This window comes from Lichtheimia ornata, assembly GCF_029851405.1.
Source record: "Lichtheimia ornata isolate CBS 291.66 chromosome Unknown scaffold00076, whole genome shotgun sequence".
Classification (NCBI taxonomy): Eukaryota; Fungi; Mucoromycota; class Mucoromycetes; order Mucorales; family Lichtheimiaceae; genus Lichtheimia; species Lichtheimia ornata.
Window position 1 is genome coordinate 54,534 of NW_026695396.1, and position 12,096 is coordinate 66,629.

At 43.5% G+C, this 12,096-nt stretch overlaps 6 protein-coding genes across 6 annotated transcripts; 5 read left to right on the plus strand and 1 right to left on the minus strand.

Annotated features, from left to right (window-relative positions):
* Positions 1 to 255: 255 nt before the first annotated feature.
* O0I10_010781 (uncharacterized protein) lies at positions 256 to 871 on the plus strand (the record flags this gene model as incomplete). Its single annotated transcript, XM_058490756.1, has 3 exons — positions 256 to 263; positions 330 to 606; positions 668 to 871. 3 exons carry the CDS (start codon positions 256 to 258, stop codon positions 869 to 871), a joined length of 489 nt encoding a protein of 162 aa, XP_058338456.1.
* A 1,486-nt stretch (positions 872 to 2,357) lies between these two features.
* On the plus strand, positions 2,358 to 3,966 carry O0I10_010782 (uncharacterized protein; the record flags this gene model as incomplete). Its single annotated transcript, XM_058490757.1, has 5 exons — positions 2,358 to 2,406; positions 2,466 to 2,847; positions 2,922 to 3,138; positions 3,202 to 3,453; positions 3,529 to 3,966. The coding sequence occupies 5 exons, from the start codon at positions 2,358 to 2,360 to the stop codon at positions 3,964 to 3,966; spliced, it is 1,338 nt and encodes a 445-aa protein (XP_058338457.1).
* Positions 3,967 to 4,386: 420 nt separating this feature from the next.
* Positions 4,387 to 4,611, minus strand: O0I10_010783 (uncharacterized protein; the record flags this gene model as incomplete). The annotated part of the gene is made up of 1 exon (XM_058490758.1): positions 4,387 to 4,611. One exon carries the CDS (start codon positions 4,609 to 4,611, stop codon positions 4,387 to 4,389), a length of 225 nt encoding a protein of 74 aa, XP_058338458.1.
* Positions 4,612 to 5,417: 806 nt separating this feature from the next.
* O0I10_010784 (uncharacterized protein) lies at positions 5,418 to 7,240 on the plus strand (the record flags this gene model as incomplete). Its single annotated transcript, XM_058490759.1, has 4 exons — positions 5,418 to 5,614; positions 5,670 to 5,948; positions 6,012 to 6,870; positions 6,929 to 7,240. 4 exons carry the CDS (start codon positions 5,418 to 5,420, stop codon positions 7,238 to 7,240), a joined length of 1,647 nt encoding a protein of 548 aa, XP_058338459.1.
* Positions 7,241 to 7,523: 283 nt separating this feature from the next.
* Positions 7,524 to 8,696, plus strand: O0I10_010785 (uncharacterized protein; the record flags this gene model as incomplete). The annotated part of the gene is made up of 6 exons (XM_058490760.1): positions 7,524 to 7,633; positions 7,689 to 7,765; positions 7,826 to 8,091; positions 8,163 to 8,198; positions 8,256 to 8,357; positions 8,418 to 8,696. 6 exons carry the CDS (start codon positions 7,524 to 7,526, stop codon positions 8,694 to 8,696), a joined length of 870 nt encoding a protein of 289 aa, XP_058338460.1.
* Positions 8,697 to 9,533: 837 nt separating this feature from the next.
* On the plus strand, positions 9,534 to 12,053 carry O0I10_010786 (uncharacterized protein; the record flags this gene model as incomplete). The annotated part of the gene is made up of 4 exons (XM_058490761.1): positions 9,534 to 9,595; positions 9,698 to 10,652; positions 10,725 to 11,780; positions 11,850 to 12,053. The coding sequence occupies 4 exons, from the start codon at positions 9,534 to 9,536 to the stop codon at positions 12,051 to 12,053; spliced, it is 2,277 nt and encodes a 758-aa protein (XP_058338461.1).
* Between the last annotated feature and the right edge of the window lie 43 nt (positions 12,054 to 12,096).

The following is a 12,096-nucleotide window of genomic DNA, read 5'->3' on the forward strand; positions in this document are numbered from 1 at the left end:
TATACATGTACAATACCACCATCATTCATGAACACTACTAATACCAAACGGTAATATTGTCAACGTAAGTCCGTTGCCATGACAAAGTGTCGTTGTATGATGTGGTCTATAGGGCTAACCTTATTGCTATACTGCTGCAGCCAGATGCACCTCCTCCCCCTTTTTCTTTGACAATGAAAATGAAGCTATATATATCACCACAGGCATCATCATGATGGTCTCTCATATTCTTTCTTCATAACAATCAATTTTATCATGTCTGCGTAAGTATCAATGTAGCTCTCCTCATTATGTATATTGCCATGGACAATGACCCATTCTCTTTATAGTGAACAACAAGTTCTCAAGCTTACGACTAGCTCAGATGCTGTGGATCACGCACAATTGGAATCTCTTTTTAATCAACTCAAGCCCATCAGCTCGGAATTTTTGCTTGGTGAATGGAATGGTGGTATCTTCAACGACGCACATCCATCAGGTGAAGCCCTCCGCCAAATCAATTGGGCTGGCAAGACATTTCATTCCATCGAACAAGTACAACCTGTGATCCTGCATGGTGAGAAACCTGGAGAACGTGTTTGGTGTGAAGAATACGGCCTTGCTCGTGTAAGTGTGTATTCCACTAATTCTTTGATGATCATGCTGACAATGCATTATTGATCATTAGATCCGCCAAATCGAATTTCGTGGTGTGGTATCTGCTGCCATGGTATATGATGACAAGCCAATCATTGATTACTTTCGCTTGGTGGATGAGCAAACTGTCATGGGTACAATGGACTTTCGCTCAGAGGCTGTACCTGAAGCTGGCCAATCTGCCGACATGTTTTACTTTTATTTGACTCGTGTTAAGAAGCAAAAGAATGATTAAGCAGTCCTCTCATTTCTTTTACCTTTGGATTCCAAAGTATAATAAACACGATATCATTTCATGCTAGCATCTTGTATGGGCTTTGGGCTGATAGAGTGATCGTATTGGTTGAAATGGGTTATGAAGCGTATGTAGTCCATCTTTGTTGGATGCAACTATGTACCAAGCATATTGGCTAAGATCTGTAGGAGAACTCAAGACCCCGAAGCTAACAGCGAAAAAGTCGTTGTCATGCAAGGCTTCTACAGGTGACATGTGAGGCTTTTTATTTTACCATCATCCTAAACGATCATATGAAAGCGGGGTTCGCATCATCCTTGGAGTCATCAAACATACGTTCAACTAGCTATTCATCATCCACCATTTCTAGCACAATGTTACCCTTCAACCATCATTGCTTTTTGAATTATGCCTAAAACAGGAGTAAAAGCCTGACCGATAAGTTAAATTGAGGAGCACCAATCGTGCCGTGACACTATTAGCTCAGCACCAGTAGCATGCTCATCGATGCATAAACTAACATACATGATTTGATGCCCACTCTGGAGCCTTTTGAGTTCTATCATTTCCCATCCAGATAAATAACATGGTTGTTACGTAGGTAAAGGATAGACTTGCATTTAGTTGAAGCACTTCATCGCTTCTGTGATGAAGAAAAGGAGAAGGGGAAAAGGTAGCAGCAGGAAAACAGATTAAGGAGGGATATTCCTCAGCCAGCACGCAAGATAGATGCCTTTTCTCAGCGAACTCGTTCTCTTTTTCAAATCCATCATTGAATGCCACAACGTTATCATTTTCATTGAAACGGAATAAACTTCTTGATGATCGACATTAATGATTCCTGTGGTGTAACAATATCCAAAGACACGAACGTGTGACAATGTTTCTCGGCAGTAAAAGAGAGAAGAAAGGCTTTTTCATTGTGCTTGAAGGCTTGAATGAAGTCATGGGCGGTGATGATAAAGACAAGCAGCGTGCTCATTCTGTAAAAGATTGTAATAATGAACTAAGCTTCCCCTTCTTGAGGAGATGATCCCTCTTTAGCCAACCATTCACACGCCATTTTCTCTTTTAACCTTGACTTTACAAGCATCATCATCGTTCTTTGTACTACAAGCATGCTCTTTCAACCTTGTTTATTTGCAACCTTCAAGAGGAATGGGAGATAGGAGTGATCTAGTGTGTGTGGGTGTTGAGTGTGCTTCGTGGAAGGAGGGGGGCAATACGCAGTATAAGCGACATTATTCACTCACATCATCTCCCCTTCTTCTTTTTCCCTTTCTCTCTCTCTCTTTTCCTTTCTCTTTGGTCGACGACAACGTTCGTTCCTTCACCACTTCACGTCCTTCAGCTTGACTCGGCACTGGTCTCCTCCAACATTGATCTCATTGGCTCCAACCCATTGAACACCAATACCCGAGCCCTCTTTTTACCTCGACCTCTTGATAAGCTCGCTCCTTCCCGATACTGACATACGACCTACTCAATGGGTGCAATATGCTGCAAAGAAGAAGCAGTTGACTTCAATGAAGAAGGTGGGTGACATTGACATGAACCGTCGATAGCAAACGTATACTAATGGGGGCCGACATAGTTGATTTGTATCATTTCGTGCTGTTACGATCGGTGGGCAAAGGGGCTTTTGGCAAAGTGCGAGTAGTACAGCATAAGGCACACAAGCAGTTGTTTGCGTTGAAATACATCAACAAGGCGAAATGCATTCAAATGCGAGCGGTCGACAATATCATTTCCGAGAGGCGACTTTTGGAACAAATTGATTACACCTTCATTGTCAACTTGAGATACGCCTTTCAAGATGATGAGAACATGTTTATGGTCATTGATCTTATGCTTGGTGGCGACTTGCGTTTTCATCTCGATCGAATGGGCGCATTCCCAGAGGATTATGTACGATTTTACGCTGCTGAAATATCATGCGCCTTGAACTACCTTCATCGAAAGAATATCATTCATCGGTAATAATGCATGCTTATATGGTGGGGATAATGGATTTGGATCTCATTATTAACGCACATCTACATATGACTAGTGATTTGAAACCTGACAACATCCTATTGAATGAAAAAGGCCATGCTCATTTGACCGATTTCAATATCGCAGTACCCTTGATGGATAACAGGCCGTTGTTGTCAATTGCTGGATCTATGGCATACATGGCACCCGAGATTTTAAGAAAACGAGGATACCTTGCATCAGTGGATTGGTGGTCACTAGGAGTTGTATGCTATGAACTACTTGTTGGCACTGTAAGTGTACATGCAACAGCCAGGTCAAGGGATGATATCAAGATTGTTAAACTTTATCCATAGCGACCTTTCCGTGGCAAAACCAACGAGACGCTCCAACAATCCATTATGAATGAACCAGTCACCTTCCCAGAGGATATTCCTATATCAGAAGAGGCCAAGGATTTCGTGCTTGGACTATTGAATCGTGATGTGAGCCAACGTCTCGGCTTCAATGAACAAGGATTCAAGCGACTACAAGGACATGCCTGGTTCAAGGATTACAATTGGGATGCTGTTGAGAGCAAGCAACTTGAACCGCCGTTTAAACCTGATGTAAGTAGGAGAAATCAAGGGGGGGAGCCATATATGAAGAAGAATGTAGGCTGACAAGTTATATTGGGAAAACAGGACAAGCGTGCCAACTTTGATCCAACGCACGAGCTTGAGGAGATCTTGTTAGAAGATAACCCCCTGAAAGCACGGAAGCGAGCAGCTAAACGTAGCGGATCCAATCAGCATATTGATTCCAAGACTCAGGCGAGTGGCCTTTCAGACATCAGCCCTGAACAACAAAAGATGGAAGAAAAGTTCACCGTATTTGATTATACCAAGCCTCAATCAAGGGCTACTCGGCAATCCAAGCTAGGCACAAGCACCAAACACAGCATCTCTCAGCACCAGCACATGAGTGAGAAATGTGAAACGGATCCCCACCAGCACCACGTGATTGAACCCTCCAGCCCACCATGGTCTGAAGATGATAGCCATATCCTTCCTGATAATGGTGATCAACCTTTGATGACAGCGAAAAGAACACCACCACCCATTGCCGCCCCATCCTCTTAGTCATTCGTTCTCATTATTGCCCATCATCCTTCTTCCCTCCTGCATCGTAATATTATTGTGTATGTGTGTGTGTGTGTGTGTGCGTGCGCGTGTAGCCCTTTTTCATTCTTGCATCAGATAATTGTCGTACAATAATAATAGCAACTTTTATATTCTACTATTTGTCAAGTGATGGAGGTCTTCTTCTAATCACCCGACATTGAGAGCGGGATACCTGAGTTTATCGAAATTTTCTACAGCGACATTTATGCAGATGCATGCAACAACTTTTCTATTGGCAGACGTAACCGATTAGATAATCAATCGAACAGGGATCATTCTGAAAGAAGGTTCGCTAACATTCAAGACGCTGGTTCTTATCATGTGATGTGGAATGTACTCTTTAATTGGATATGGCAGCTAGAAGCAAAAGGAATCTTATTACGTTTGTGGTTCATATTGAGCAGGATACAAGCGAAATTTGAAGGGGTCTCCGTGAATGGTTTGAATGTGCATCAGGACGGGCTCGGTTGGATCGTCATTCAGGTAGCAAATCTCCAGATCCTCCATGCTGTCGATCTTGGGGACTAGGCGGGCCACGTTTTCCTCATTGAATTCTTCGTAAAAAAACATGCAGATAGCTTGTTCTCGTGTTATTGTAATCATGGTGGAGATGTGAAAGATGTTAAGATCAAAATAAATGAGCCATCCATTGTTGAAATATACAGCAGCAGTCATGCGCATGATCCTACATTACTTTAGTGTATACTTGCATACAATAACACACGTCACCCAACACCAACTACTACGATGTGATTAAGTTACATAATGATGGGCCGCTCTACTGATACACCAAAGAGGAAAGCAGCTGACATAAGGCACGGCAGCAAATAGCTATGCATGGCAATCCTCTTCCGAAACATAGGCCATGGAATTTCTTTGCGTGTAAAACATAGCTAGCTTATGTAATAACATGTATTCCATCTTCACGAAAAAGCTGTTTTAATGCATGGAAGTCATCCAAGTCATAAAGCTTTACGTGTGGTAGATGATGCGCCGTCATCAGCATGTTCTCTATATTAAGCTCGAACATCATTGTTATTGTAGAAGGCCATGACGCATCGACTAGCATTGATCTTGAAATATAGCTGTGATGATGAGATTGATCACATGGCATCTCTACCTTTCTATACTACCTTAGCCCTTTTTCCATGATGGATTGTCTTCATTCATGTCACCATTGTTTTCTTTACTTTTCCGATCCGCCCGTTGTTGTACATGATTGGATGAAACGGGACACCGCCCCGACCCTCCCGTATAGAAACGTCTACCATGCAAGTGCTTGAAACCGAGCAAATGAATGTCGACAGGTCCTGGAAATATATAAAGACTATGTTGGTGTGAAGTAAAGAAGAAGCAGTGTTATTCAACATCTCTATTTGATAACATTATTATTATTACAACTATCATCAATGGATTCTCGTCAAGCAAAAGCACCAGGCTACATGCTGTATTGCGTAGTGGTGGCCTGCATCGGATCTTTCTGTAATGGGTGGGTGATTGGATGTGCCAACCTTACTGCTGACGCGACACATGCATGCGAGGGAGGCTCTCAACATTTGGCAAGTCCATTACTCCCCGATTGTATACCAATGAGCACATCATTATGGTAAATACATGGATTTATTTGATATCTAATAGAAGACTAATGGTATTTGTTACAGGGGCTTTGCTGTAGCATCATTTTGTGTGGGTGGTCTTATTGGCGGTGCTACGGGTGGAGTCATCCAAACACGTTTTGGTCGCAAGAGAACGCTCATCTACAATACGGCTGGTTGGATTATAGGCGCACTCCTACTTGGATTGGCAGTGAACGTACCTATGTTTGTCATTGGTCGTCTCTTTTGTGGCTATTCATGTGGTCTTTGTTCGCTGACGATCCCCGCCTACATCGGTGAGATTTCCACTATCAAATTGCGGGGTGCCATGGGAACCTTAAATCAGTAAGTGTGTCACACAAACCTTTTTGCATATCCTTATTTCATTCTCACTCGTTTCTTTTTCAGACTCTTTATCACCATTGGTATCTTCATTTCTTCCCTTGTTGGATTGCCTACTTCCAATGTTCCTTTGTGGCGGTTGAATTTCGCTCTTGTTGGCATTCCTGCCATCTTGCAAGCTGTTCTCATGGCAACCTGTGTCGAATCACCACGCTGGTTGACTTCTCAAAACCGCTTCGTCGATGCTCATGTGGCTCTTCAGAAACTACGTGGTCGTGATGCTATTGTGGATAACGAATACTACGAGATTGTTGAAGGACAAGGAGGCACCGAAAAGGCTCAAAGTATGATGAAGGATGGTGAAAAGAGTCTTGATGGCAGCCAGCAGAGCACTCTTACTACTCCAGTGGATCAACTCGATACCATCTCCAAGTCTCTCGAAACGCAAGTCTCTCGTCCTGATATCGATCATCGCATCAGTAATGCCGATACAGTTGTCGAATCGCCTACCGCCATTTCATCCAAAGCCGTCCACCAAGCTATGAACATCATTGACATCTTCCGTGATCCTCTTATTCGCCGTATCGCTTTACGAGTTTGTGCATTGCATATGATCCAACAGTTATCTGGCATGAATGGTGTGATGTTTTACTCGACCTCGATCTTCAATTCTGCTCTTGATACGAGTATGTCAAAGTACATGGCAATTGCTACCAACGCTCTCAACGTTGTTATCACCATTCCATCGGTTTTACTCATTGATCGTATGGGTCGTCGTCCTTTGCTTATGATTGCTGAATTTGGTGCATGTCTTTTTTCGGTCCTTCTTGTCATTGGATACGTCTACAACGTCTCTTCTCTCTTGATTGTTTCCGTGTTCTTGTACGTTGCTTCTTTTGCTATTGGTATTGGTCCTATCCCATGGGTATGTATATCTAATGCAATGTTAAGGAGAGCATCTAACTCATCACGTACCCTATTAGTTGATCACATCAGAGCTTACGCCCACCTATGCCAGCTCAGCTGTCGGTGCCGTGGCAACGGCTGTTAATTGGGCTATGAACTTTGTTATTGGTCAAGTCTTCCCTGTCATCTTTGCTGCTATTGCAGGCTATTCGTTCGCTATCTTCGCAGGCATCTGCTTTTTGGCTTTGCTCTTCACCTTTTTCATGTTGCCCGAGACCAAGAACCGATCCATGGAAAGCATTGTTCGCGACTTTGAAAAACATGAGACCGAGACCAACCACGAGGCTCCATCCATTGCTGTCAATGGTAACTCGCTTTCTCCAGCATAATCAAACATTCATCAAGTATCGATTCCCATACATCATCCCATGTTACCCCATTCAGCATTGCAATAAAGCCTTCCACTTGAGAATAGCAACAATTCTCTTTATTCATTAGCCACTTTCGTGGGAAAGTATTACACTATGTGCAAGGATAATGCAATCAACATCCTTGGGAAATTTTCAGATGCTGCTGACTAGAATCATTCCCCAACAACGACTCATTTATAACAATGCCGCATTACAACCATCCTTTTCTCTTCCCAACTTTTCTTTTTCCTCGCACACAACAATGTCGTCGTCTACTCCAACGGATCGTCTCAACAATATCAAAGGCCATTTGTCTGGCAATTATCCTCAAGGTCTCTTGGCTGGAGAAGTGGCCATCATCACTGGCTCAGGGTAATACGAGAATCCTGTTGCTGCTTCTTGGTATTCACATCTTTTTGATATGTAGCCAAGGAATTGGAAAGTGTACGGCAGAGCTCTTTGCTCGTGAAGGTGCCCTTGTCACAGTCACTGATTTGGATGCTGGTAAGCATGTGTGTCTCAAAAAGTTGTTGACCCACGAAATTAACCGCGTTATGTAAAAAGCCAAATCGGATCAAGTCGCAGCCGATATTAATGCAGCTGGAGGTCGAGCCATCTCTGTACCTGGCAATGTGATGGATCCTGCATTCCCTGAAAGACTCGTAGAGGAGACCGTCAAGGCATTTGGAAAACTCAATCATATTGTCAACAATGCTGGATATACACATGATGGCATGATTCACAAGATGAGTGACAAGCAATGGGATGCCATGCTCAACGTGCATCAAACTGCTCCTTTTAAGATCATCCGTGCTGCTTCAAAGTACTTGGTAATTGCTGGCTATTACTATACAACGATGATGACATAGGATGCTAATGCCCTTTTTGGATGGGTTCATAGCGCAAAAAGGATGGAGAGAACAAGTCCATTATCAATGTAAGTATACAACAACAATGGCGCTGATCATTATCATTAACATGATTGCATGAAAAGATTTCATCCACCTCGGGTCTCCATGGCAACGTTGGGCAAGCCAATTATGCCACAGCCAAAGCAGGCGTCGTTGGATTGACCAAGACCATTGCCAAGGAATGGGTAAGAAGTGTTACTACATATAAAGTGGGATCATCAAATAGTAACATGGTTTATACATAGGGTCTCTTTGGTGTGCGCTGCAACACGGTTGCCTTTGGATGGGTTGATACACGTCTAACACGAGCCAAGGAGGCTGGCACTAGCATTGAAATTGATGGCCAAAAGGTGGCACTTGGTGTCCCCACTGCCAATCGTCAAGGTAATCCATACGCAGCTATCCCACTTGGTCGAGCAGCCACACCTGAGGAGGTCGCCGGCTCGGTGATGATGCTATGCACGCCACTCTCTAGCTATATCACAGGTCACACTTTGGAGGTTACTGGTGGCCGTGGTATATAATGTAGATGGTCCATTGTCATGTATTTTTTCCAATATAAGACATTTGATATCTCATCCATGCTAGTGTTTGATAAGGACATGAAAGGGGAGTGTCAATTAGTCACATCAATGATGGGAAGAGATAACCTTAATGTGATGATTCGAACCAAGAAGGTATTGATGGCTTCTTTCATGGTCATAAGGATTGCATAGTGAAACATCCGGTACTAAGGGTGCATATAAGGGTCTTTGGCGGAAGGTGTATTTGGATTGTGTCATCACTTTTAGATGAAACCTTTGTAGTCTCAACTACAAAGCGATAGAAAGATAATGAAACCATGACAATGAAACTGAGTTCACTTTTTTCGTGCACAGATGATTGTTGTTGGGTCCATTGTATTATATTATACGTAGCATTATGAATACTTGTTCCCTGAAAATGTCATCTGATATCTGCTGTGCATCTTAAAGTAGTACATTTGAACCATTGCACTGGTGGGAAATGTGAGACATCTCATGTTCATGGGTGATTAAGTAAAAGTACAATACATAATAACAATCTCAGCCTGATGGTGAGGTCTCCTTGACTGATGTACGCATGATCAGGCTCATCTGGTAGAATTCAGAACCATGACCGACGTATTCCGTGGTCAATTACCCCATGTGCACCAATCCATTGGTTCACAAACAAAATAGATCTTTGATCCATAGACTCATGCACCCAACTTCAAGGTAACCTTTCTATCGGAGTTGGTGTCCCAAAGCACTGTGTGTGGTGGGTATTTTCAAAGGGAAAAGGAGGTGTGCGTACAAGGCACGGATTCCTTTCTTTTTCTTTTCTATCCTTTTCACACTTTAATGAAGTTTTCCCATCAACTTCAATTCAATGCTGTACCGGATTGGGCAGAATATTATCTACCGTAAGTTATGCGTTGCATGTGCTACCATACTACTACCACTCCTTTGTCCGAATCATGGATTGATTGATTGATTGATTGATATGCAAATGTATATTTATTTAGCTATTCCAATCTCAAGAAACTTATCTATTCTACTGAACGAGAGCGTGTATCTCATGTTCGATCCGATGACTATGAACAAGTACCTGCCAGTGAACGAACAGCCCTCATGAGCGATGCGGATACGGTGGAGAGAGATAACAGCCGGTTCATTGCAGCACTGGATCAATCGTTGGACAAGATTGTCAAGTTTTATGTGAAGAAGGAGCGTGAGCTATACAAGGAAACAGACGAGTTGCTCAAAGATGTCAACCGTGATTGCCACGACGCCCATGGGAACTTTCCACGACGCGAATCGCTTGTCGAAGCCGAATCAGATATGCCACCTGCCATTGTGTCACAGAATGTAGCCGACACCGATCCAGAGCAGCAACATGTGCATGGCAACGATCTACGTAGGCGTACAGTGGATCTCTTTGTATTACTCTCAGAGCTCAAATCATTTGTGGCACTCAATCAGACGGCGTTTTCCAAGATCCTCAAAAAGTATGACAAGATCACCCACAGCAGCCTTAAGCGTTACTATACCCAGAACCATGTTGCGCCCGCTTATCCGTTTCAAAGTGCATCCAAACAACATCTCAACGAGCGTATCCAGGAAACAGAACGTTTATACGCCGACCTCACCACCGATGGCGATCTCGATCAAGCTATCATGGATCTCAAGACGCATTTGCGTGAACGTATCGTTTGGGAACGTAACATGGTATGGCGTGATATGGTGGGGCAAGAACGCAAGATGCAAACGGTCGGTGTCCGTGAAGCTGCCAAACCCATCACCCTGCGTACTCCTTGTGGCACCCTGCAGATTACGCGCGATCAGATCACCCAATCACTCATGCTCATCGTCAGCATCGCCATCTTCATCGTCCTTATCAACGCACACATCTTTGATCAGGTGGAGCAAAATTATTGTTTCGCTATTCTTGTATTGGCTAGTATGCTATGGGCGGGCGAGGTAAGATCTTTTTATCTTGAATTGTTGAAAGGGAATGTGTGTGTGTGATAGATAATTGACATCCATCATCAGGTGATGCCATTGTTTGTGACAGCCTTGTTGGTACCCCTTTTGGTCGTCATGCTACGAGTGATGCGAGAAAATGATGAGCGATTGACAGCACCCGATGCCACCAAACGAGTCTTTGCTGCCATGTTTTCACCCGTCATCATGTTGTTATTGGGAGGATTTGCGATTGCTGGTGCATTGAGCAAATATGGCATTGCCAAATCGATGGCAACCTTTGTATTGTCAAGAGCTGGAACGAAACCCAATCGGGTATTATTGGTGAACATGTTTGTGGCAACATTTGCAAGCATGTGGATCAGCAATGTGGCTGCACCCGTCCTTTGCTTTTCATTGATTCAACCCATCTTGCGAACACTTCCGGTGGACTCGACATTTGGTTCATGTTTGATTATGGGCATTGCACTTTCATCCAACCTTGGCGGTATGGCATCACCCATCTCTTCACCCCAAAACGTGGTCGCCATCCAGAATATGAATCCACCCCCTTCATGGGCTGAATGGTTTTTGGTGGCTATCCCATTGTGTATCGTTGGCAACATTATCATTTGGCTTTGGTTGCTATGGAACTACAACCCCGAAAAGCACACGCCTCAGATCCACGAGATACGTGCTTCACAAGATCCTGTCACTTGGACACAAGTTTACGTTGGTGTTGTCACCCTGGTCACCATTTCCCTCTGGTGCCTTGCTCACACTTATGAATCCACGTTTGGTGATATGGGCGTCATCGCTATTATTCCACTCATCGCCTTTTTTGGTCCTGGATTGCTTACCAAGGATGACTTTAACAACTTTTTATGGAACGTCATTATGCTCGCTATGGGTGGCATTGCGCTTGGCAAAGCTGTTGAGAGTTCAGGACTGCTGCAAACAATTGCTGAGAGGATTGAGGATATGGTCACTGGTTTCAATGCCTTTGAAATTTTATTTGTGTTTAGCGTCTTGGTGCTTGTCATGGCAACCTTTATCAGCCACACAGTCGCTGCATTGATTGTTCTTCCCATTGTCGCTGAAGTGGGTGCCCGTCTCGATGATCCACGACCCCGATTATTGGTTATGGTATGTATCAAGGAAAAGGAGGATGTATGGATCACATGGATTGATTTATAAAACGTCAATGATTTGTAGGGCACTGCATTTGTTTGCTCATGTGCCATGGGTTTGCCCGTGTCAGGATTCCCCAACATGAATGCGATATCCCAAGAGAATGAGCTCGGTCAATCCTACCTCACTACCAAGGACTTTTTGGTCAATGGCGTACCCTCAAGTGTATTTGCCGTACTTTGTGTGGCTACCATCGGCTATGCTCTCATGTCATTGATTGGATTTTAGAACAAACAATATTTGTATATAGATAAAGAGATCTTTTCATTTA